Raw genomic sequence first — 23,491 nt, 5'->3', positions numbered from 1 at the left:
ACGGGTTTGAGGGATTTTAGGTAGGGGGTAGGTAGTGCGATGGGGGTTTATTTTGTTTTTTCTTGCTGGTGGCGATGATGATGATGGTGATGGTGATGGTGATGACGGTATATAAAACCCAACAGTGTTCCCCAGCTTCGTGGCTAAGACATATATACCTAGGTGCTTACATGCCCAAGTCCGCCTGCCTGGAGATCTAAATCAACTTGTCCAGGTGATCTAGTGTCTGCCTTGTGGTAGGGTAGGCACCCGCACGGTGGATAGGCTAGGGTAGGCACGGTGTATTGCGACTTGCAACGCAGCTTCGACTTTGTCGAATGCCAACCAATAGACGGGAGGAACGCTCAGCTGGTTGGGAAACTGTCAGAGAGAGAAAAAGAGGAGAAGAACCTAGGGAAGAAGAACAATCTGAAAGATAGCATGCAGGTTTAACAATTGTTCATTGAACAAACGTTAAATTAGAACTAACTGTCATATTATTTAGAAATATCTGACCGTTTTCATACCGTTTTAGAAGAATAAACCCATGTTGAAACCCAAAACCATTTAGTACTTATCTAGGTACCTTCTTTTTTTTAAAATCGTGTTAGAAAGATAAATCTATATTAGAATGTCGAGCTGACTACTTAGGAACCTCTTTTCTTTGTAAATCCTATACCAAAACCGCTCAAGAAATCCGTCTATGAAGTGTTTTTAGAAAAAGACTGTTTTAACTAGGAAGATACGTGTTACCTTATAACCTGTGTTGATTTCGTTTTTCTAGTAGGTTTTGAATTTGACACAGGGTCACCAACCGCCCTGGACGCTGTAAGGTAGGTAGGTTTTAACATAAGGTCTCTGAACACTTAGGACGCTGTACCTAAGGTACGATGGTGATGTGAGGTGGGATGGAGCTTGTTGAGCCCTGATGGGTACTTAGGTATAGCTAACTGAGCTATAGTAAAGTAACTGGCTGGCAGATTGACTATAACAACGTACCCCTAGTTACGCAAATGATAGAAGAAGCATCAAGTATCATTAGTTACGCATTCTAGCTACACTCAAACCCTTACTCCCTTCCCCACACCAACCTACACCACCACCGGCGCCGTCTGCGCGCTCGGCACATCCCCCTGGTGCGGCAAGCCCTTCTCCACCCGCGGGCCATACAAGCCACGAAGCTCATGCAGCCGCTCAACCGAGACATCGTTGCCACCACAAACGACGACGACGACGCGGCTATCCGGGCCCAACTTGCGTCCCAGCGCGCGCTCCAACCTCCCATCATAGCAGAGCGCGACGCTGACGCCGCACGCGGGCTCAACCATCAAGCGCTCATCGTCGGCCAAGCGCCAGCAGCCCATGGCCGCCTCTGCGTCATCGAGAACAACGCTGCGCACAGCGTCGCGCTGCGCGAGCTCGTAGGCACGGGACGCGACGCGGGTTGCGCCGAGGGATTTCGCGATCGACGTGATACCCGGAAGAGTGATGAGTTTGCCAGCGTTCAGGCTCGCGGCCAGAGAGTCGGCGCCGGCTGTCTCGACCGCAAGGACGGGGACGTCCGCCCAGCCTGCGGCGGCGAGGCCCTGCACGATGCCAATGAGGAGACCGCCGCCGCCGACGCTACAGATGATGGCGTCGGGGGCCTCGCCGTTAAGCTGAGTGTTGAGTTCGTCTACTAGCCCTGCATTGCCGGCCCAGACGGCGGCATCGTCGAACGGGGGGACGTAGACGCCTGCCGCGTCAGCGGCAAGTATGTCTTTGCGGAGATGGGCGTCTGCTTCAGCCCAGTTGGCGCCGTGGACCACGACCTCGTGGGCACCGGCTGCACGGACGCGGGCCACCATTGCAGGCGAGGTGCTGGAGGGGACGACGACGGTGGCAGGGCGGCCCATGCGGCGGGCTGCGTCGACGCAGGCGAGGCCGGCGTTGCCGCCGCTGGAGCAGTAGAAGTGCGTTTGTGTGGGGTCGGGCGCAATGGACAGCCGCGAGAGCATGTAGGCGCCTATGCCACGGGATTTGAATGAGCCGCTGGGCTGCAGGTTCTCGAGCTTGAGGAGGATTCTGCTTCTACGGTTTAGTACTGGTGGGAGTGGAGGGTGGATTTGGACGAAGTAGGAGAGTGGTGGCATAGAGGGACAGAAGAGAGGAGGCCGTACCAGCCTGCGGCGCGGGAGAGAGCACTGGATTCTTTGAGGGGCGTCTTGACCCAGGGCTGCATGGCTGGGTCGATGTCCATGGCAGCGGTGGTGTTGGTGGCGGAATCAATGGAGCCCATTGTGTCTATTTCTATTTCTGGTGAAGGTAGTGGAGGTGTATAGGTAGGTAGGTCGTCGTCGAAATAGACTCCTCGTTCGAAAAGAAGAGCAAAAAAAAAAAAAAAAGAGAGAAGAATAGGGAGAGTCAAGAAACCGAAGCACCTTGAAGAGCCCACCTACCTTTATATTCCTGAGCTTACGTCAATGACTCGCGCTCCCGCCCCGCTTGCGCCCTACGCTTGACATGATAATGAAGCGTGTCTCTACTCCCACGTCGTTAGCAACCTACGCAATACGCAGGTAGGTGCGGCTCCCCTCCCGACGCAGCACCAGCACGGTAGCAGGTCTCACCGGCAGCCCATCCGAAGCACATGCAGGGCACGCCTTACGTAACGCCCTTCTCCCCGCAGGAACTGCGCAGCGCTACCCCATGTGGAGAAGCATTCCCGACCTCCCTTTCGTCAACCTACCCTACCGAGTAACCACGACCTTCCGAACAGGTCTCTGATGTGCAGCCACGCAGCTCTACGAAAAGAAGCCGGGCCGGGACGGGCAGGGTTGACTTGGGAGGCCGGAAAGGGAGTGCTGGCGCTGGCGTTTTTTGGCGCACTGGGGCAGCGTTGCCTGTTTCGGGGCTTGCAAGCAGGGCGGTTCGGAGCGGTGGTTTGCGGTGAGGTCAGCCGGCTACGGGATGAGGCGATGCGAGCCGCGACGAAGCGCGGTTGCGGGCGCGGGGAAGGGAGGGGGGAGACGGAGGCGGCGCCACGGGCGCGCCACGGACAGCTGCCGACGCTAGCCTTGCGGTGAGAGGCGGGGGAGGGGAAGCTCGTGCGGGCTGCGTGTTGCGTGCGACTTACGAGCTTCCGGAGGAGGGGATCGAGGGGTGGCGTGGGGTTGTGAGAGTGGTCGCTGCGTGCGGCGGCGGGGCGAAGGCGAAGGCGGGGTGGGTATGAAGGTGGGAAGTAAACAGGAGCATCATCATCTCAACCACCACTACGAAGTCCTTCCTCCTGCCACTCGAGCGATTAAAGCGAAAACACGGCCGTTCTGAGTGAGCGCCGTGAAAGATGCGAGCTCTGGCATGCTATACCTCCTGCCCCTCACGCCGCCGCACTCCTATCAATCGTATATATGATTGATTTTGGTGAATAGTATTTAGAATATTCTCCTCTGTCAAATATCCAGTTACCAACATCGTCCCACATCCATTCCGCCAGACGAATCCGCCATCGCCTGACCCATCGTCACCGAAGCCCTCAACCGCCGCCACCACCACCACAATGCCGCCGCCGCACCATCCGCTACGACTACAACAGCGCAGTCGAGGCGCTGGTCCCCCGACGCCCGAATACCTTGTACAGCCAGTTAGGCGCTGACCGCATCCAGCAGAGTGTGCGGACGCTAACACAAGGAGTCGCGGAGGAACTCAGAGGCGCGATAGCAGAAGTGCGGCAAGCAGGCTGTAGCAACGTTGAACTCTCGACCACGACAGAGGTGCCTGAGTCGAAGTCCGAGGTGCACACAACGCGCAGTTCAGACGCGCAGCCCTGCTCCGCAACGCCGTGTAGCCGGCAGTCGTGCTCGAGGTGGTGAGTGTCGCGAGAAGCGCAGAGACGCGGCCCGCGTCGTCGAGGATTACATGTACGGCACAGACGGCGGCGTCCAGGCCTGCTGCTAAAGACTCTGTTAGAGGAGCTTGGTAGTCTCGCAACGGGAGGGCGGAGTAGTTGAGGGATACGTGAAAGCAGTGGTTTCAAACACTCAACAGTGAACATCTTCTGCGTGATCCTGCTCCCAAGAATTGATTGACTAACAGTCAGCCTCCCGACCGCTCTACCAAAACCTCAAATATTAAGCTTCTTGCTCAAGTCATCCCACCTCTCCGAACGTAGAGGGTCCAGCTTCCTCAGCTCAGCCAGCCACGCCGCCATCTCGTCCTCCGACACGCTGTCAGGACTGACAGCCTTCAGCGCAAGCGCGCATTGCAGCAACGCCTGGTAGATCCACTTGCAATCCTCAGCACCGTCCATCATATCCTTAATGCTCTCAAGCTGCTCGTCGTACGTTTCCTTGGGCAAGCCACTGTCCAGGTCAAGACAGATGCGCGCTTCGGGCGGCGTGTCAGGATCGACTGTGTTCATGAGGTACGCATGATAGAACCACAGCGACTGGTCGTACGGGTCCGTGTACAGCGCTCGCTGGATAAACTCAAACTCCGCGGCCAAGAAGGCGCGGCGTGCAGATTCGTCGGCGTTGCGCTCGGCTAGCAGGCGCGGGATTAGTTTGCTGCGATTATGCCAGGCAGAGAAGTTGGACAGGTTCGTGTTGATCATCTTGGTCGTGTAGGCGAATTCAGGCTCCGTCATGCTTGTGCCGCTACGCTCCGCTTCCTGGTCTGTTTCTGCTGCTGGCAGCTGCTCGAGGTGCGCTACTACGATCCGTCGGTAGCTCCAGCCGTGGAAGTTACGGCTGTCTCGGTTGAGCATCTTGCCAACAAGACCGAGTTCTTCCTGCCAGAGACGCCGTGCATGGCTGGCTGGTAACTGGCCAGTCGATTGCTCGAGCAACCAGAGTCTATGGTTCCAGATCCAGTAACATTTGGGGAACTTGAGGAGAAGGGGCACCAGGAAGCGGAGGTCGTTGACAATATAGTCTAGGATGATCTGCTGGCCCGGTGACAAGGCGGCTGGCTCAATCGCAGGTTCTGCCAGAGCATTCTTGAACGTGTCTTGCAGGATCAACCGGCGGTAGTTCCAGATGGTGTAGTATTCGGGGTTCTGAGTAAGAAGCTTCGAGACCAGAGCCAAGGTTTCGGTGCTGTACTGCTCTTCAGATACCTTCGTATTGACGAGGCGGACCAGCTCATTGTACTGGTCTATCTGCTGCAGCTCCTTTTGCTTGACCTGTTCGGTGCGCTCAACGGCGGCGGTTCTGGGAACGCCATGCTGTTTCCGTCAGGACAGACAGGTGGGCGCGAGGCTGGACAGGCACAACGCACGCTGGCCATGATGTCAGTTCGCGATGTGGATGCGGAGAGGTCGAACTCGTTGGCGCGCTTCACGACGCGGCAGATGGCGGGGATGATGGTCCGAGAAGTCGTTGGCCGCGGGAGTGCGGCTCTCTCGCCGCAACCGCAGCCCAACGCGGCCCGAAAGAAAACCCAGATCACGTGCGAAAATTTTCTCGCTTAGCAAGCACGGTCCCCTCCACCCGGTATAAAAGTCTGCTCTCCCTCGGGCTCCTTTCTTCTTCTCCAGTCGACTTTTACTCTAAGAATCATATTCTATAGTAATCGTCCTCTTCTGAGCTCCTTACCAGAGCCACAGAATCTCCAACCTGGCTGATGAGCGCTATCCTCGGCACCCTAGAGTGATACCTTGTACTTTGGCTTCGGCTGAAGTGGTGATGATCTCAACCCTGTCTCGGTGTCTGGCTTCGGTCGGCCTTGCTGGGTGGGTGTCGATGGACGTCTGACAGGCTGCAATTTTCTTTTCATCGAGCTTCTCGCTACAAGCGGGATCTTGAAGATGAGCGCGAGCGAACGCGGCGATCTGATTCGCAAATCTAGGTAGAGCTACAGAAAGACATGCTCAACACCAACCGTACTTCTCGTTGCCCACCCACTCAACAGCCTCCGTAAGGCTTCCGCCGTTTGACGGCGAATCCCCGTACCACCTCAAGCTTGCGATGCTATCCTTGTCTCTATTGATCACCTCTGTCTTGGGATCCAGCGAGCGCGCAGCAGCAACAACCTCTGGCGACGGGCTCCAAGTTTCCACCTCTGCCATGTGCCACCCTGCGGCTTCCTGCTGGGCTCTAGCAAGAAGCGCCGCGATGGCCGCGACAACAGCATCCGGACTAACATCCTCCTCGACGACCAGGCGCAGAATGTGCATCGTGTTGTCTTTGTCCTGCTGCGCGTCTGGGTTGTACCACATTCGCGTCCAATAGCACCACGCGCGCCTGCCTTCCTCGTCTCCCACAATCGCGCCTTTGACTTCCGGAACCCTTCCGTAAAACTCTTTGCCTACAAATTCTTCGCGCGCGTGGTGCCACTGGATCTTATCGAGCCTGGGCAATATTGCGACGTGCGTTTTGCCATCGGCCGCTCGCTCTTGCATGTTCTTGCGCATAAGAGCCTCATCTGCTGCGCAGAGATCTGCGAGATCCGCGGGGTACAGCTCTCGCACCGGCGGAAGCGTTCCGTCGTTCCCCGCCGCAGTTGATGCTGGCAAAGAAATGTGCGCTGATGGGAACGGCTCCCATCCGTGCGCAGCATAGAATTTCTTCCGTGTTGTTAGAGGCAGCTCGCACATGGTGATTCACAGTTTGCCAACCGCACTTACCTTGCCAATGTCTGACCAAAGGACCGAGAACTGGCACTCGCCGTGCTCCGGCTGCCAGGTACGAAGCTTGTTGCCTAGCTCCTGCATCATTCTTGCCGCATAGCCTCTCCCTCTGTACTCGGGTGGAGAGAAGACACTTCCCACGCCGTGCGTTATGACATCTCTGGTTTTCCCTCCCTGTGCCACGACAGCCCGCTTGCGAAAAGTCTCACACCCAGCCAATACAACGCGATCCTTCGGTGCCGTATCCACAAGCACCCAGTAGGTGAGTCCACCCTCCTTAGTAAAGTCCTGCCGGGCAAGATGCTCTTCGCGACGAAGATAAGCCTCGAGAGATAGAGCACCCTTCCATGACGCACCGTTTTTGGTCCATTGCAAGAGCTTCTCTTCGTCGGTGGGCTGTACTACGGCTAGGGTGGGCGAGTCGCTCGTGGGGAGGTTGACGGGATGATCGTTCATTTTGGCGGCGAGATATTTGCGGTAATTCCAGTAGTTTTGACGGATGGGGTCGTAACGCGTGGCCAGGAGGTCGAGAGCCTTGCCCACTTCGTCTTGGCTGCCTTCCTCGGTGGCGTAGATGTCAGCGAGCAGATCGAGGGCGTGGCTCGAGCGGACGTCGTCGGGCTTGTGTGGGTCGGCGAATGAGGTCGCGAAGTCTTTCAGCGTGTTCAAGGGCAGATGTGCGTGCCGGACCAGCCCGCGGAGGTAGTTCCAAGGGCTCTCGTTCTGAGGCGCGCGGTGGACGGCAGCTTTGGCGTAGTCAAATTCGCGGTCAAGGACCTTCTTATTCGAAAAGTTGTTCAAGTCGTTTCCAAAAACGAGGAACCAGCGGTGATTCCAGGCGGAGTTGTTGCGGACGTCCTCGGCAATCAGTCGCTCAATGGCCTCGATCTCGCCCTGGTCCCAGAGGTCAAAGCGTCGCACCAGCCACTGCCGGTAGCTCCAGACGTGGTAGTTCTTGGCATCTTTGGCAAGAATGCTTGCGATAAATTCCTGCTCGCCTTCAGCAGAGTCTAGCTTGTCGACTATTGTCTGGCGATAGTGCCAGATCTGGTAGTTCTTGAGATTTCTCAGGGCTGTTTCGTTAAGCCACGCAATCTCAGCGTGTAGGTCTTTGTTCAACGAAAGAATGTTCTTGGCACGATATAGCCTGCGGGCGTCAGCATGTGGCGGTTACCAGCAACGCACGTTGGAAGCATACCAGACAGTATAGTGTGCGGGGTTGGCGTCGATGATAGTATCCGTAAGGTCGATGGCGCGGTCGCTCATCTCGTTCTTAGCCATGATGGCGCGCAGGTATGACATGGCCTCGTCATAATCGTCCGAGTAGGCAATGGCAGCGAGAGGGTTGGGGCCGCCTTCATCAAGCGGGATAGGCTTCACGTCCTTCCACTCCTCGGCTTCAGCATAGTATCCCATAGTTGTTATGACGGCAGACGCTGGTCAGGTTGGTAGGTATAGTGTGGGGAGAGATGACGGCGCTTAGCCATCTTGCGGGGCGCCTCCTTGATATCATGGTGTTGTCGGAGGGCGGTTAACGACGGCCTTATGAGGACCCCATGACGATCTCCCGCCGGACCAGGCAGGACCAAGACAAAGTCAAAACGGCTCCGTTCGGATGTGCGGGGACCGGCACGACCGGTCAGATTGTTTGAGGACAATCGCTGCGGTGGTGATGACGCATTGCAGAAAAGGAAAGTTGACGCGCTGGTGGAGATGCGCTTGAGCCGCTGCTTGGCTGGTAGCCTCACAAGGGCCAGAGGCACGAAGGGGCAGGCCATGCCGACGACTCGTGTTCGATAGGGTGCATGCTAAGATGAAAGAAGAAAGCGGGCCGATCACCTTTTTGGACTACACTGCCACCGCAGTAACTGCGCCTCAACACCACACCGTGCGATGCCTGTAGGGGTCTCCAATGGCGGTCCGTCTCCACTAACCTCCAAGCCTCCATATTGTTCCAGAATCCAGACTCAAGCTTTCTCGAACCGTCAGTGCCGTCCAAGCGATAACAAGCCCTGCCAAGCACCAGCCCGGGATCCTCTCGCAGATCGTGGCGGTGCGGCATGCGTCTGAGCAGGGACTGGCCCGTTGCTCGATATTTCAAGCGTCATCTGTCTTTGTTTCGGCATCCCCGAGGTCAAATGTTTCGCTGTCTCAAGTTTCTTTGCTTCTGGTTACTGCCATCGTGACTCTGGTCCCCACCAAGTCTGCTCTAGTGTCATCACCGCCCCTGTGGCAGTGCATATAACGGTCATAGCTTTGTTGACGACGACCGCATCAAAGTCGTTTCAACGTGATAGAATCCCCATTGATTTCTCTGATGATGTCTGTCCTCCATCCTCATCGACTAGCCCCGCAATGGTCTCGGCCCGTAGATAGAAGGCACGAATCAGTAGAGCCCCGTGTCACCCCTGTCGACTGGAACTCAACAGCATGATATAAACTTCTTCGACAGCCCTTCAACATTGCCTCTGTCTACCCACCTCTCTCTACGAACCACCAACAAAAGCAGAATGAGCACAGAATCGACTCCCGGAACTTTGTCTGCCCAGCAGACCCTCAAGCAGATGCCCGAGGAGAAGCAACGAGCGATTAATAACATCATTGACGGCATTTTCCAAAAACTGCATCACGACGACCTAAAACAACTGGGCAAGCAGATACCCGCACAATCACAGGCCGCATCACAAGAGACAAAAGAAATTCCCGATCATGGCGATGCTGTTCAGGAGACAGCAGCACAGACGACACCCGAAGAGAGGCGGACTGGCAAGGCCCGACGCTTCCTGGGCGACACCCTGGTTGGTCGCTTTGCACGCGCCTCTCACAAGACGGCCTCTTCGACAGTAAAGATGGCCGGTGCGCTGTCCCCTTGGGGTGACAACAACCCGGTCACGTTGCCCAATGTGCGGTACCGCGACGCGGTGCTCTTCGTCACATTTGCTGGTGTTGGTTCGCACTTGGTCAACGGCGCCGACCACGTCGTGGGCGACATGTTCGGTGCAGACAGCTTCGCTGCAGAGGTAGTTTCCTCGAGCGCGGCTGCAATGGCTGGCAGCGTCGTGATCAAAGAGGGTGTTTTTCAGATGGCCGAGCAAGTAGTCGACAAGGGCGTGTTTGAGCGCATTTTGCCAGAGGAAGAAAAGATGTTGCAAACGACGAATGTCAAGAGCTTGCAGGTGGGCGTCAAGCACAAGCTGATGGGCATCGATGCGGATCTGAAGTTTGCCGGCGAATGTCCCACGAGGGACTGGAAGGCGTGCGATAAGGGCTGGTTCTGCCCGTACTTGTTTGCCAGTGCCAGGACACCGCTCGTACCGCGGAGTACCGACTTTTCCATGGCTCAGTTTTACGGACCCTTCCTTGGTGGTAAGTGCTGTAGGCTCCCATCCCTTCCACCATACAGCTAACCCTCTCCTCTAGGCGATTGCGCACTCGCGCAAAAGCTGCTCTCCGAGAGCGCCAATGTGCTGTCCCTGTGCGACCCCAACCCAACAAACAACATCGGCACCAATCGCATGATCGTCCTCTTCACAGCCATCTCGCCCTACCGCGCAAATATGTGGTCGACGTCGCGGCGCCCCGGCTGCGGCACGATCATCTTCCACCTCTTCGATGGATGCCCCGCGGTGGTGCTGCCCGTCAGCTCAGAAGCACCCATCTGCGCGTGGAGCCCTTGGACGCTGGAGCAGATGCGGGCAGGCGAGGCGGAGGGTTACAGCGTGGAGAAGCAGCACTCTCAAGTATGCGAGTGGCTGGAAGGGCTCGTGTCGGCCGAGCACGTCTACGAGCAGGTGCGGGAGAAACGTGCGGGCGTGCTGGGCCGCGCGATGAGTCTGGTGATCAATGGCGCTCTGGCGCTCGACAAGTGTCCCGAGAAGCTGGAGCTAGGTAAGGTGGATCCAGCGCGGGCGGGCGTCGTGATGTTCAGGTACTGACGTGCTGTCGGGATCGGCATCGGCGGAGATCGGCGTTTGGGCGATGGAAATCCTGGGCTTGTCACGAGCTGCTGAGGGGTTACTTAGGTACGAATAGACGCCTTTTCTGATGCGGGACGAGGTCGCTTGGCAGACTCGATGATGCTGTTGCGTCACTTGGCAAAGTGTGACTAAGATGCGGAGAATATCGGGGCAAACAGTCAGCATCCCGCCGCGTTTTTCCCAACGTACGATGTACACCATCTGGATAAAAGTACGGCTGGATTAGCTTCAGCCACATTGTCAACCCCGAGCGGTGACACGACTGGATCCGCGACGCTACCCTGTTCAATATGGCAAGAGTTACGAGGAAGGATGCCCCTTGGCCTATTTGGAGACACGGAGATTCTCGAGATTCCTTTGCGGTACATGCTAGTAGAAAGGAATGAGTCTGGATCGCGACTGGCAATCAGTAGTTTCGGACCGGGGTGCGCGAGAAAAAAAAAGCAAAGGACAAAGAGACGGAAAGCTGCATGCTGACGCGCTACGGTTGTACATACATACATGCATGAGACGGATGCGAACGCGAGATGAGGTCGAGAGGCTGGAGCAGTCACGCTGGCACCCTTGCCCCCCCCCCCCCCCCCCCCCCCCCCCCCCCCCCCCCGGTCGAGCTTTTGTGGTGGGGACAAGGATAGAGTACGGGAGCCTGGGGGAGATGGTCGCCCCACCGTTTGTTTTCCTGGCGGCGGAGGGCAGATTCGTCCGGCCCCAGGCCGCAAACGTGCTGGTGAGCCTCGCGACCATCCACACCATTGGGTCTGGCTGCTGTGTTGCCATGCGCCGCGTTGCCCATCGTCGGCTGCTGGGTCAACTTCCCCCCGTCGTCGCCATATGACACCGCTCCTCCCAGTCTCCTACCCATTCACCCACTCTGGACTGCGCCTTTGAATCCTGCCGACTCTTTGGCGCTTTATCCACCAGGCAGCTACATTCGCACCCCTTCCTAACGCCGCTGCTACCTCCGTCTTGCTAGCAGTTGAAAAGGCGCCGCGTTGGCCTTAGCAACCATGGCTGTCAAAGACTCGCCTTACCTGCGCCCTACCACGCCGCAGACCATGGATGCCCGCTCCCTTGCGTCGAGCGACAAGCCGCCCTCGGTGGCCGAGAAGAACGATGCTCTCGACACCACCATGCCCACTGCCGCGTCCGAGACCGCCTCTCGCAAAGAGCGCCACTCCATCTCTGCCGGCGGCCCTGTCGAGTTGTCCAACCTCGAGCAAGCTCTCGATGAGACGAATCCTCAGGAGGAAGAGGAGGAGGAATGGCCCAGTTCTTGGAAGCTCACATTCATCACCATTGCGCTGTGTCTGTCCGTCTTTTGTATGGCGCTGGTATGTCACACCCCACTCAACGAAACTGGGTCAGGGTCCAAAGCTAACGCCAACCTTCGCAGGACAACACGATCATCGCGACTGCGGTAATTGCGCGCTTCAGCTCCTTTGTCTCCAGGCGTATACTGATTCTCACGTCCAGATTCCGCGCATCACAGACCACTTCAAGGCCCTTGATGACGTGGGTTGGTACGGCTCCGCGTACCTACTCACCACCTGCGCCTTCCAGCTCGTCTTCGGCAAGCTGTACACGTTCTTCAGCATCAAGTGGATCTACCTCGGCGCGCTGTTCATTTTCGAGCTGGGCTCCTTCATTTGCGGCATTGCGCCTACGTCCAATGCCTTGATCGTGGGCAGAGCCGTGGCTGGCCTAGGTTCTGCTGGCATCTTCTCCGGTGCCATCTTGATTGTTAGCAAGACAGTGCCGCTGCACCAGCGCCCGACGTATACGGGGTAAGTTCACACCCGCGACTGGATGAGAGAGCAGACTAACGCGGTTATTAGTCTGATCGGCGCCATGTATGGAATTGCGAGTGTCGCGGGCCCGCTCATGGGAGGCGCCTTCACTGACAAGGTTACCTGGCGTTGGTGGTAAGTCGAAACCAGGCTTTGCGCCATCTGTTGCAGCTGCTAATTCACCTTTTAAGCTTCTACATCAACTTGCCATTCGGACTCATCACAGCAATCTTCATTTTCTTCTTCTTCAAGTCCCCCAAGGTCGTCAAGGCCAGCGCCGTCGGATGGAGAGCTAAACTCCGCGAATTTGATCTCTACGGCACGATCCTCTTCCTCCCCGCCATCGTGAGCCTCTTGCTGGCACTCCAATGGGGCGGCTCCAAGTACGCGTGGGGCAATGGCCGCATCATCGGGCTGTTCATCGTCTTCGGCGTCCTGATTATCGGCTTCATCGCGATCCAGATCTGGAAGGGCGAGCACGCGACAGTGCCGCCCCGCGTCTTCAAGAACCGCACTGTCTGGTCCAGCGCGTGGTTCGGCGCGGCGCTGGGCGCGGCCTTCTTCATCCTTGTGTACTATCTGCGTAAGTGCTCATCCCTACCTTTCTTCCTTCTCACTTTCGGCGTCCCTTACTGACGAGTCCACTCCACCAGCCATCTGGTTCCAGGCCATCAAGGGCGCCTCAGCCGTGAAATCCGGCATCATGAACCTGCCGATGATTCTCTCGCTTGTGATCGTTTCGATAATCGCGGGCGTCTCTGTCACCATGATCGGGTACTACGTGCCGTTCATGCTGGTGTCATCGGTCTTCATGGCCATAGGCGCAGGGCTGCTCACGACTTTCGACACCGACACCACGCACTCGCACTGGATCGGGTACCAAGTGCTGTTCGGGATGGGCGTGGGCTTCGGGATGCAGCAGACGCTGATCGCGGTGCAAGCAGCGCTGCCGGCGGCAGACATACCCATCGGCACCGCCATCATGATGTTCAGCCAGACGCTGGGTGGCGCGCTCTTCATATCCGTCGGCCAGAACGTGTTTACGAACCAGCTGATCAAGAACGTGAGCAAGGCGATTCCGGAGGGCGGCGCGGGCTTGCAGGCCTTGGTGCTCGCGACCGGCGCTACCGAGATCCAGAAGGTCATTGGCAGCAGGTTTCCCCAGTACCTGGAGGGCGTGCTGACGGCGTATAACAACGCCCTCACTGAGACGTGGTATGTCAGTGTCGCGATGGGCAGTCTGAGCTTGCTGGGCGCTGTGTTCGTCGAGTGGGTCAGCGTCAAGGGCAAGAAGCTGGAGATGGGGGCTGCGTAAGCTTCTGAACGACGGCGGTTGTGATGGTGGTAGTTGTGTGGGCGGCAGTTTTCCCTTTCTTCATCTGACTTCTTCCCTCTACGTTGCTTTATTCTGCATCCTGCCGCCCCTTGACTCGCTTTCAAAACCCCTCCCCCCGCTTTCTTATACCCCGCGACAAACTCCACTATTCTGTTGCATGCTGACTTTGATAATTATGATACTCCACTCTACATCACCGGCATCACCACTGGTTGGCATCCGGCGTAATTGCTTAGATAGGAGCGAGGTAGTTAGACGAAAATAAAAATGCGTGTGCTTGCTTGCATGCAACGTACCTACCATACCCATGCCTACACAAACAAATAAACACAATCAAAGCATGTTAAGGACACGTACAGTAACAGTGGAAAGTTCCAATCCTTATACCGCTTTCGACTAGTGTATCTTGGCAAGGTCGAACGTAGGAAGCAAGATCTAGGGATTTATAGTAAACAAACACGCGTCGTACAAACAAGCTCGATATATTTACCAACACCTCTCTTCACTAATCCGAAGATCTCACATCGCACATACAAAATCATCATTAAAGTCATAACTAGCGCGCGCGTAGATAGGTATAGTACAGAGCGGGATCAGAACAAAGGAGAGCCGCAAACAGCAGACTCCCATCCCGCAAAACAAATAACAAAATGCCACCACCATGATCCAGCCGTAGGCCGCTTCGCCTCGTCTCGAGCGAGCAAGCAAATACCTAAGGAAGGTGACAATGGAGCCGCGCCATGTCTAGCCGACTAACCCAACCCAAGCAATCACCTCTGGTGCGCCGCGCTGTGGGAAGGTGTGCACAGGCGTTATCCCATCTCACCTGTGAGAGCTCCTCATCCGAATTAAGATGAAAATAAGATGACAATAACAAAAAATAAACACCGTCTGGCCGTTCATCGTAGAGAATTCCTTTTTCCCGTATAGTACACGCTTGAAAGCAGAAAATTTCGTTGTTAATGGAAAGGGAGAGAAAGCGCTTACGCCTTCCACTTGACTTCGGACCACTTGGCGTATTCGTCTTTGAGGCTGCGCTGCACCCAGATGATGGTGATCCAGGTCCAGACACCAGCCCAAATGAAGGGGACAGTCCAGCCGACCTTGGACCAATGTTAGCATGGCTGTTTATTGACAATTGAGGTTGAACAGTGTTGAAATACTAACCACATAGGCAGCATCACGCTGAATAGTGAATATGAGAGCAGTCGTAACGCTGGCAATAACGCAGGCGCCAACCGCCCAGAACAAAGTCAGGCGGTGCAGCATTTGCCGGAACAGGTGGCTGGCCATGTAGCGCAGGTTAAGGCGCTGACGGAACTCGGTACCTCCGCCGCCGTCAACAGCAACCACATCCTCAATGACAGAGTAGATGCCGGGGCGCAGCGGCGCACCTTGCGGCAGCGATGAGATGCGTACCGGTGCCCTATATCCGGCGATGCGGGCGGCGTCCATGATGAGCAGCTCGACGCCAAAGGCGAAGACCATACTGGGGACGGGCATGGCCAGCAGTCGGATAGGTGGTTCTTTCGGTACGGTGCCGACGATCAGTTCGATCATGACGGCTATCCATGCGATCGAGAGATTCCAGTGGAACCAGTCGAGCTTGTCCGACGTCAGCCAAGAAACGGTCAAGTGTTAAGGGGAGTGCTCACATAAGTGCGCTGAGCGCCAATGACGCGACAATCCGAACCCTTTTTCCACAGCCGGTAGAAGCGGATGAAGTACTCGAAGATAGAGACACTGCCGAGAGTTCCGGTGCTGATACTGAAGACGGCATTGTGCGACAGGTTCGTGCCATACCAAAGGCCAAAGTAAAGGGCAATGGGGGTGAAGATGCAGTCGACGACGATGAGACACCAGAAGATGGCGATACTCTTCTTGCGCGTGCGAAGGCTGTAGTTGAGATCCGGCGGATGGGTGAAGTCGGGGTCCTCGTATCGCACTTGGGTCGAGGCATTGATAGCTGACGGAGGCCTGCTCGTCGGAGCAGAGCCCGGCTGCGAGCCGTTGTATTCCGGCGGAGGCGCGAGCATAGCGGCTACCGTGTTTGTGGGGTCATCCGGAGGAGGTTGGCTCGCTCGACGCGGCGCAGGAGCGTGGTCCTGGTGAGCGATAGGCTCCTCCATGTTGGTGGTGGTGAGACAATGAGATTGGAAGGGTGGCGATCGCAAGTCAGAGAAGACGGGCAGGGATGGGAAACGGGCAGGGTAAGGCGAGGGGGAAAACGGTCGGAAACTAGACTTTTGATGGGGAGGGATTGCAGGTGTCGCGGGAGAAAAGGGACCGGCGGATTGAAGTCTTTAGTGCAGGTGGTGATGTAGTGCCTGCGGCTGGGCAACAGCCTGCAAATGCCAAAACGGCAGATGACGTAGGACAAGCCGGGCCCGCGCTGCACTTGGGTCGAGACTCGTCCCGGACGACCCCCGTCTCACGCGCGCCTCTCGTGCGCTCCGCATTCTTGTGTCCTCCCTCTCCCGCCCGTCGCTTCTTGCGTGGCCCTCCCGAGCATGCCATACTCACCTCGACGATGCGCTTCGGCCTCATCTTCGCCGCTCTCGCGGTCGCTACTCTGCGCCATCCGGTAGTCGACGCATCGACCAACGACACCATCTCCGTCCAACTATTTGCCGAGCTCGAGGAGCTTGCTCGTATCGTCGACATTTCTTACTGCGTGGGCTTGACCGGCCTGGGCATCAAGAAACCCTTCAGATGCCCCAGCCGATGCGCCGAGTTTAGGAACTTTGAGCTTGTCACCGTAGGGCTTCTCCTTGGCTGGCTGGGCCACGGTCGCAAACGCTCATGAGAAAATAGTCTTGGAACACAGGTCCGCTCCTCTCCGACTCGTGTGGCTATATCGCCCTGTCGCATCCCCCCTCGGATCCTCGAATCATCCTGGCTTTCCGCGGCACCTACTCAATTGCAAACACCATCATCGACCTTTCCACTATTCCCCAAGAGTACGTTCCGTATCCTGGAGAGGATAAAGGCCATGGCGATGATGCACCGGACGCAAAACCGCCCAAGTGTAACAACTGCACCGTCCATACGGGCTTTCACACTTCCTGGATAAACACGCGCGACAAGATATTGTCCGCTGTCAACGAAACTATTACTGCCCACCCCGATTACAAACTCACCCTGGTGGGCCACTCTCTAGGCGGCGCAGTGGCTACACTTGCCGCACTAGACTTCAAAGCTCGCGGCTGGGACCCTCACGTAACCACATTTGGAGAACCGCGCCTTGGAAACGACCATCTAGTTCGTTATATTGATGAACGTTTCGAGCTAGGTGAGAATACGAACGTTACCACGAGCAAGTTCCGGCGAGTCACTCACGTTGGCGATCCTGTGCCGCTGTTGCCTCTGAAAGAATGGGGATATCAAATGCATGGCGGGGAGGTCTTTATTGGGAAACCAGACTTACCAGCTAGCGTGGCTGACATCCACCACTGCTCGCGCGACGAGGATCCGAGTTGCATTGCTGGCGACGATCCTTCGGCATGGGTCCCTATGCGGTTCAGGCTCTGGCAGCTGTTTTGGGCTCACCGGGATTACTTTTGGAGACTAGGCCTGTGTGTCCCTGGAGGAGACCCGTGGGATTGGAAGGGCAGGTATCCTGGCCTTGGGAACGACGATACGGACGAGGATGAGCTTTGAAGCAGGTTTCTTTGGGGGCAGGCTGGCGAACGTAGGGCTCTCTTCTTTCAGCGAGGCGTCGGGTTGGAGTCGGTCTTTTTTACGCCCTGATGAGTTGTACGTAGTACGACTGGGCCGCACGGTTGTTTGGTTGTGTCACTGGCTGCGGGCGTGTTGTTCATTATTGTCAGCGCGATTCGAGGGGTTTGACTGAAGCGAGAGCTATCATGTCATGTGTGTGACGCGTTTGGTGGCTTCGCGGGCTCGTCAGCAGGAATGATCAGCCGGCAGGCAGATGTTTTCGTTTTGATCGGTTGATACATGATACGACGGTGACCCACGTTGGGAACTCCTTCGACGACATCGAATCTTAAACGTGTTCTGTTCAGCATGACTCGAGATTTGGCGTGGCGAGCAGGAAACAGGCGCGGAGGCGGGCGCCTGACTGAGACATGGAAGACATTTGATTTTGGGCTCGGGAGCGAGGGCGTGCGCTTCGGGCTTTGAGAGCTCCAGGCAGGCGTGGGAGCACATGGCCCGTCACGTCTGTTCAGCGTTGCCCAGGTGTGACCGCCGATGCGCACGGCTTCGCCTTGCAGAAGGCCCCTGCCTCGCCGCGGAAGTCATTGCGCCCTTTGCGAAGGCTTGACGCTGCTGCTCTCCCAAGATCCCCTCGTTAGCTTGCATCCAAGCCCAAGCACTCCTCCATGCTGGGAAAGCCACCTCCGCTCTCCGCCCCGTCACCCCTACAACGAACCACCGCCGCTCCGTACATACATCTTTCCCCCGTAGTACATATCGCCACCATCCAACACCCTCCGCGACGCGCGCCAGAGCGCTTCCCCTCGATCTTCGTCCACGCATCATTCCCGGACGAGACCGCATTCCAAGCTCCGCAAGCCACCCGCCGACGAGCGGCGCTGGCCCTTGTGTGCCCTCTCTGAAATCGCCTCGGGTCTGCGCACCGCCTTGTCTCTGCGCCCCGTCGATTTGCGCCCGCCGGCGGAAAGGCTGCATCGCCGAACATGGGCAATGTCGGTAGCAGGCAGGGCGAGGGAGAGCCTCTATACTTGCGCGACCAGAATCGCTGTAAGCTTCCACGCTTCCAGACACCCTGCGCCTCCGTCACTGAACAAATGGCCTAGTTTCCATCGCCAACGTCGTCGTCACCAATGCGCGCGGCCGCATCCTGCTGAACATCTCGCCGAACGCTTTCCCGTCAACGCGCTACAACGTGAGGAGGGACATAGGCGATGACACGATAGTGGATTATGTTCAGGTTCGAAATGCCTCTGTCCTTTTGAGCCATGCCGCCGCTGAGACTGTCGACCACAGGACCCCGAGACCTTACCAGGCATGGCACCCAATTTCCTGCTCCGGCTGTCAAACGACGAGGAACTATACTTTAATTTTACTTTTGTTGTCAGGCAATCATCTTCCCCTCTCTACGACCCGACCAGGCCCAGCGCGCCGCATGCGGTAGACACGATGATCAACGGCCTGACCTACGTTTTTGCGCCTAGCAGCAGAGAGCTTGATAACTTGGTCACGAGAGAATTTCACATGGACCCGAACTTGCACAAGAATCCGAACGTGGAGTTGGTCGGCGACTATGCTACCCTGGGTAATCAATCAGTACAGTTTCAATGGACTTGGAAATGGCGGCCACCGAGGGCAACGGAGGACCGGGGTGGTGGCTGGCGGAACAGCTGTAGCGTAAGTGCTTGCCAAAGCGTTGTCAAGATTTGCCGCTAACCAGCGCGTCAGTTTGTGGAATACGACCCACGAGCTCATAGGCTAGATACGTTGGCAAGCTTCTCGTTCTGGGTGCAAAGTAGGTGCCACGCTTCATATTATTGGACTTTGTTAACAAAACACAGACACACAGCGTTTTAACAGCCCAAAAACGCCGTCGCCTATGCTTGAGCTAAACGTACCACCCAGATTACGAGTCCCGTCCGCGCAGTCAATGGAGTCTCGAGTGAGCGATTCCAATGAGAGTGAGTACAGAGAATTGCCTTCGTCGCCCATGGTAGAGGCTTTACAAGAAAACACATTGAACTTGGTGCCTACTTACACGAGCGCCTTGAGTGGCGGCACGCTCGGTGGTACTGGCGCAATAAAGGTCGACTTGTCCTCCCAAAGACCCGGTGAAGATATCAGCACTCTAGATGATGGCCCGGTCTTCCGTGCGAATCTCAAGAACTATGAAAAGACCACCGTTGATATGCGCGGAAAGTGGAAGAAAGTGCTCAAGAAAGCGGAAGCCACCCTCGATGCTCAGATGGCCAACAACAATGCAGTGTCCGAGTTGATCGACGCGCTTAAAGAAACATCAACTTCGAACACCAGTTCCGTGCAACCTGCGATAGACCATTACTTCGACAAGATTGCGCGCGAGATCTTGGCTTACGAGAAGTTGAATACCATCAATGTTCAGAAGCTAATCATTGATCCAATTTCTAAAATGTATAATGTGGATATCAAGCAAGCGGAGGCGAAAAAGAAAGATTTTGAAGACGAGAGCAAAGAGTACTATGCCTATGTCAGTCGCTACCTTGGCCAGCGACAGGATACGATGAAAGAAAAGAGGCGCATCGAGACCGACATGAAGTATCAATCCAAGCGACGCAACTTCGAACTGAAGCGTTTCGATTATTCCTCGTATATTCAAGACTTGAATGGAGGAAGAAAAAACCAGGAGGTGCTATCTTATTTGACGAAATATGCGGACGCCCAAGCCAAGGGCTTCATGGCCACGGCAGAAAAAATTCGGAGCATGCTTCCCCAGCTCGAAGCGCTTACCTCCGAGGTCAAGGAAGCCGACAAAGAATTCCAATTTCAGAGGACCGAAAGAGAAGTGAAGCGGAGAGCCCTAGAGAAGAGCGCAACAGCATACAAGGAACCAGAAGTTTTGGCTTTCGCTCAAGCAAACGGCGGGCCGGGGCCGATCAGTGAAGAGCATGGACGATCCAACAGCGTTGCCCCCACGTTCAAGACCATTCTCAGCCCGCCCCCATCGCTAGGATCACCGCCTGCGACAGCAACCGTGCCGACGACTCCGGGCCTTTCTGGCCTGCCACCCGTTCTTTCGGGAAGTAGCCCTGGTCAAAACAAGTTCAAGGGCATTCGTGACTTGGAAGATAAGCAAGGTGATGGCTCAGACAGCCTGCACCCTCCCCACAAAGAAGGCCTTTTGTGGGCACTCAGCAAACCAGGAAGCCACATTGACCCTAAGGGCTTGAACAAACAGGCTTGGCATAAGTAAGTTTAGTTTTCTTCTTATGCACAGACAGGATACTGACAGGCTTCCCAGGTTTTGGATAACTGTTGGTGAGGGAAAGTTGTCGGAATATTCGGACTGGAAAAACAAAATGAACCTCCACATGACGCCGATCGATCTTCGTGTAGCCTCCGTACGGGAAGCACGTAATGCGGAGCGTCGATTTTGTTTCGAGGTCATCACCCCGCAATTCACCCGTGTGTATCAAACCACTAGTGAAGAGGATCTCAGGACTTGGATCAGCGCGATCAACAATGCGCTGCAAAGTGCGGTTGAGGGCAAGGCCATGGCTGAACCGCCTCCCGAGGCCATGGATCGCTCAACTCGTAGGGATATTGCATCCGTCCTTACTGGAAAGAGCACGTCTCTGTCTGGTCACCGTCATCAGATGAGTGGCTCCAAGCCTCCATCACGGCATGCTACTGTCGGCGATAAGCCGGCGTACAGGATCGCCGAGACCAACATGGGAGAATCTATCAAGCTCCTGGAACAAATCCGCGAAGTCGATGCCGGCAACAAGTACTGTGCCGACTGCGGCTCGGAGAACAAAGTTGATTGGGTTTCTATCAACCTCGGCATCGTGGTGTGCATTGAGTGCAGTGGAATCCATCGCTCGTTAGGCACGCACATCTCCAAGGTGCGCTCGCTCACTCTTGACATCCATTCCTTCACGCAGGACATTATCGAGTTGCTGTTCACGATCGGCAACCGAGTCAGCAACATGATTTGGGAAGCACGGCTTGATCGGTCTCAGAAGCCCGGGCCAGTGTCGACGCGAGAGCATCGTCTTAGGTTCATCAAGCAAAAGTACGAGGAGCGCGCATTTGTGGAGCCAATCTCGTCGACCCTCTCACACTACTCCACCGCGGACGAGACCCTCATCGCATCTATCAAGAAGAACGATATCCAGAACGTGCTGTACGCCCTCGCCCTCCGCGCAAACCCTAACGCAGCCGACAAGTCCCGCAACACACCCGGAGTATACCTCGCTCTCACCGCAGCGGACCCCGTGTCGCCATCTGCCGTGGCGTCGCCCGCAAACTCGCCCGGCCACCCACCACCAGGCGGCCCATCGACCGGCAGGAAGACCTTCATTGTCGCCGAGCTACTTCTCCAAAATGGAGCAGAGCTTCCCTCGACACCCTCACCCTTCCCGCTCAGCATGTCGGCACGCCTCTACCTCGAGCAAAAAGAAGACCAGCGCACAGGCCGGCGGCCCGGCGCCAACGCCTTGGCGCCAGGGAACCCGGGCGCGGGCGGCTCGAACTCGACGGCGAATCACCCGAGCGGGGACACGATAACGGCGCTGCCGACGATAATGGCAGGTAACGGGAGCACACCAGGCGAGCGGGCGCGCGAGCGCGACGCGCGGCTACAAAAGCGCGTGTCGGCTGGCGGGAGGCTGATGAAGACGGACGAGGGTGGGCACGGCGGCGGGCGGCGGATGTTCTGAGGCGTAGGCGCGACGACTGTGGGAGGATGGGTACGGCGACAAGCAGAAACACAAGGGCAGCGGCGCGCGCGGTGGAGGCAGGGGGTGAGGGGTGTTTGGGAGGCCTTGTGGCGGTAGGTAAGCAATAAGCGATTGGGGAGGCGGGCGGGGGGGTGCTTACCGGCTGACTTTGATTACTACTACTTTGACTTTCTTCTTTTTTTGATTGTTGTTCTTCTTCATCAATTCCCCCCCAGCTTGCCTCTTTTTTATTATCTCTTTCTATGAAAAAACCCTTAATTATGTGGTTTGGTACCTCTTATTTCTGTCTTCTTTTATGGCGTTTGAAGGCTTTTGATCGCTGGCCTTTATTCCTCTCTCTTTCTATCTGTCTCTATCTCTCAGTCTCTCTCTAGTTCAGTCATTCGATCACTGGGCTTCACGGGCGTTGGGTCGGATGCGGTAGGACAGGACAGTATCGTCATGAGCGGTGGCGTGTACGGTACGACATGCTGCCTGCGTGGAGGTGCAGTTACTATGGCTATATGTAGCTGTGGCTGTGGCTGCAGCGGCCACGCCTCGCACCGCGTTTTCTGTTTGGACGGTTGGTTGAATGGTTGGTTGGCCGGTTGAACACACGGACAGACGGACGGACGGGCGGACAAACGTATGCTCTCCGTGATTACTTACAGTAGCGAAAGACAGATGGGCGGCGAGCGCGTAGTGTGTAGTGTGTTGTTTTTTGCATGTTGTGGCTTTTGGATGGATGTAGCGCTAAGACGGGCCAGGGATGAGCCGGCGACATGAACTGACCTGCTTTCCTATTGTTGTCACTGTTATCTGTTGTTGTTGCTGTCTTTGTTGTTGTATGGCTGGCTGGGTCACTCGCTCTCTTGCTCGTTGGGTGTGCTCTTCTGTTTCTTAAAGCATGGGCGGCTTTCTCTGTCTCTGTCTTTATCTCTCTCTCCCTCTCTCTCTTTGTTCTTCGTCTCTGCGTGCGTGACTTTATCTGCGCAGTAGGTTTTTCCTTGGATAGGGGTAGCAGGCAGGCAAGCGAGCGAGCATAAAGAGAAAACAGCAAGAAAGATAGGAAGAAGGGGAAAGGGGGTGTCAAAGAGGTAATCTGTAATGGACACCAGGACTAGGGATGATGATGCGGTCGTTGGCGTTTTTATTTCCTTCCTGGCTTAAGTTATTTGATTGATTGACCGACTGTCTGACTGGTTGGTTGGTTGATTGGTTGATCGTGGGTTATGTAACAATATGCATGCATGCATGCATGCTTTTGGACTTTTGGACGTTTGACACGAATATGCCTGTGTGGTGATTTTTTTGTGTGCGGTTGTGGTAGATAGCGTATGTGAGGCTTTGGTTGTGAGTGTATATGGGTGTTCGACTTAGTGATATTGCAATTTGTCTCGAGGAGCCTGGCTGCTGGTTTCAGTCACGTA

General features: G+C 56.0%; 9 protein-coding genes across 9 annotated transcripts; 4 read left to right on the top strand and 5 right to left on the bottom strand.

The window, feature by feature from the left end:
* Positions 1-891: 891 nt before the first annotated feature.
* On the bottom strand, positions 892-2,744 carry K452DRAFT_287456 (uncharacterized protein). Its single transcript, XM_033540476.1, has 2 exons — positions 2,139-2,744; positions 892-2,046 (listed from the first exon to the last, which is right to left on the bottom strand). Exons 1-2 carry the CDS (start codon positions 2,255-2,257, stop codon positions 1,071-1,073), a joined length of 1,095 nt encoding a protein of 364 aa, XP_033397951.1. The 5' UTR covers positions 2,258-2,744; the 3' UTR covers positions 892-1,070.
* Positions 2,745-4,081: 1,337 nt separating this feature from the next.
* On the bottom strand, positions 4,082-5,317 carry K452DRAFT_318518 (uncharacterized protein; the record flags this gene model as incomplete). The annotated part of the gene is made up of 2 exons (XM_033544164.1): positions 5,236-5,317; positions 4,082-5,182 (listed from the first exon to the last, which is right to left on the bottom strand). The coding sequence occupies exons 1-2, from the start codon at positions 5,242-5,244 to the stop codon at positions 4,082-4,084; spliced, it is 1,110 nt and encodes a 369-aa protein (XP_033397950.1). The 5' UTR covers positions 5,245-5,317.
* Positions 5,318-5,827: 510 nt separating this feature from the next.
* K452DRAFT_227682 (uncharacterized protein) lies at positions 5,828-7,042 on the bottom strand (the record flags this gene model as incomplete). The annotated part of the gene is made up of 2 exons (XM_033536913.1): positions 5,828-6,523; positions 6,584-7,042. 2 exons carry the CDS (start codon positions 7,040-7,042, stop codon positions 5,828-5,830), a joined length of 1,155 nt encoding a protein of 384 aa, XP_033397949.1.
* A 9-nt stretch (positions 7,043-7,051) lies between these two features.
* On the bottom strand, positions 7,052-8,002 carry K452DRAFT_199301 (uncharacterized protein; the record flags this gene model as incomplete). The annotated part of the gene is made up of 2 exons (XM_033536005.1): positions 7,052-7,733; positions 7,785-8,002. Coding segments are annotated over 2 exons (900 nt in total), but the record flags the coding sequence as incomplete, so codon positions are not given.
* An 886-nt stretch (positions 8,003-8,888) lies between these two features.
* Positions 8,889-10,618, top strand: K452DRAFT_287453 (uncharacterized protein). Its single transcript, XM_033540475.1, has 2 exons — positions 8,889-9,952; positions 10,007-10,618. Exons 1-2 carry the CDS (start codon positions 9,097-9,099, stop codon positions 10,519-10,521), a joined length of 1,371 nt encoding a protein of 456 aa, XP_033397947.1. The 5' UTR covers positions 8,889-9,096; the 3' UTR covers positions 10,522-10,618.
* A 614-nt stretch (positions 10,619-11,232) lies between these two features.
* Positions 11,233-13,986, top strand: K452DRAFT_318515 (uncharacterized protein). The gene is made up of 6 exons (XM_033544163.1): positions 11,233-11,894; positions 11,957-11,980; positions 12,037-12,347; positions 12,399-12,485; positions 12,542-12,933; positions 13,004-13,986. The coding sequence occupies exons 1-6, from the start codon at positions 11,571-11,573 to the stop codon at positions 13,663-13,665; spliced, it is 1,800 nt and encodes a 599-aa protein (XP_033397946.1). The 5' UTR covers positions 11,233-11,570; the 3' UTR covers positions 13,666-13,986.
* A 683-nt stretch (positions 13,987-14,669) lies between these two features.
* On the bottom strand, positions 14,670-15,722 carry K452DRAFT_227490 (uncharacterized protein; the record flags this gene model as incomplete). Its single annotated transcript, XM_033536906.1, has 3 exons — positions 14,670-14,789; positions 14,854-15,291; positions 15,342-15,722. 3 exons carry the CDS (start codon positions 15,720-15,722, stop codon positions 14,670-14,672), a joined length of 939 nt encoding a protein of 312 aa, XP_033397945.1.
* Positions 15,723-16,016: 294 nt separating this feature from the next.
* On the top strand, positions 16,017-17,451 carry K452DRAFT_28540 (uncharacterized protein). The gene is made up of 2 exons (XM_033540105.1): positions 16,017-16,444; positions 16,501-17,451. The coding sequence occupies exons 1-2, from the start codon at positions 16,217-16,219 to the stop codon at positions 17,344-17,346; spliced, it is 1,074 nt and encodes a 357-aa protein (XP_033397944.1). The 5' UTR covers positions 16,017-16,216; the 3' UTR covers positions 17,347-17,451.
* An 899-nt stretch (positions 17,452-18,350) lies between these two features.
* K452DRAFT_227245 (uncharacterized protein) lies at positions 18,351-22,061 on the top strand (the record flags this gene model as incomplete). The annotated part of the gene is made up of 6 exons (XM_033536888.1): positions 18,351-18,414; positions 18,471-18,604; positions 18,661-19,041; positions 19,093-19,159; positions 19,206-20,589; positions 20,642-22,061. The coding sequence occupies 6 exons, from the start codon at positions 18,351-18,353 to the stop codon at positions 22,059-22,061; spliced, it is 3,450 nt and encodes a 1,149-aa protein (XP_033397943.1).
* Positions 22,062-23,491: the final 1,430 nt, after the last annotated feature.

The sequence above is a fragment of the Aplosporella prunicola genome (assembly GCF_010093885.1).
Source record: "Aplosporella prunicola CBS 121167 unplaced genomic scaffold K452scaffold_12, whole genome shotgun sequence".
In the NCBI taxonomy this organism is placed as follows: Eukaryota; Fungi; Ascomycota; class Dothideomycetes; order Botryosphaeriales; family Aplosporellaceae; genus Aplosporella; species Aplosporella prunicola.
The sequence above is the reverse complement of the archived record's forward strand: the minus strand, read 5'-3'. Positions and strand labels throughout refer to the sequence as shown.

Bases quoted from the DNA above. Each gene is read 5' to 3' on its own strand.
- K452DRAFT_287456 (XM_033540476.1), bottom strand. From the start codon at position 2,257: ATGGGCTCCATTGATTCCGCCACCAACACCACCGCTGCCATGGACATC. The intron at 2,047-2,138 runs GTACGGCCTCCT...AAACCGTAGAAG, and splicing joins CTCTCCCGCGCCGCAGGCTG to CAGAATCCTCCTCAAGCTCG.
- K452DRAFT_287453 (XM_033540475.1), top strand. From the start codon at position 9,097: ATGAGCACAGAATCGACTCCCGGAACTTTGTCTGCCCAGCAGACCCTC. The intron at 9,953-10,006 runs GTAAGTGCTGTA...CCTCTCCTCTAG, and splicing joins TTACGGACCCTTCCTTGGTG to GCGATTGCGCACTCGCGCAA.
- K452DRAFT_318515 (XM_033544163.1), top strand. From the start codon at position 11,571: ATGGCTGTCAAAGACTCGCCTTACCTGCGCCCTACCACGCCGCAGACC. The intron at 11,895-11,956 runs GTATGTCACACC...CAACCTTCGCAG, and splicing joins CCGTCTTTTGTATGGCGCTG to GACAACACGATCATCGCGAC. The intron at 12,348-12,398 runs GTAAGTTCACAC...CGCGGTTATTAG, and splicing joins CAGCGCCCGACGTATACGGG to TCTGATCGGCGCCATGTATG.
- K452DRAFT_28540 (XM_033540105.1), top strand. From the start codon at position 16,217: ATGCGCTTCGGCCTCATCTTCGCCGCTCTCGCGGTCGCTACTCTGCGC. The intron at 16,445-16,500 runs GTAGGGCTTCTC...ATGAGAAAATAG, and splicing joins GGAACTTTGAGCTTGTCACC to TCTTGGAACACAGGTCCGCT.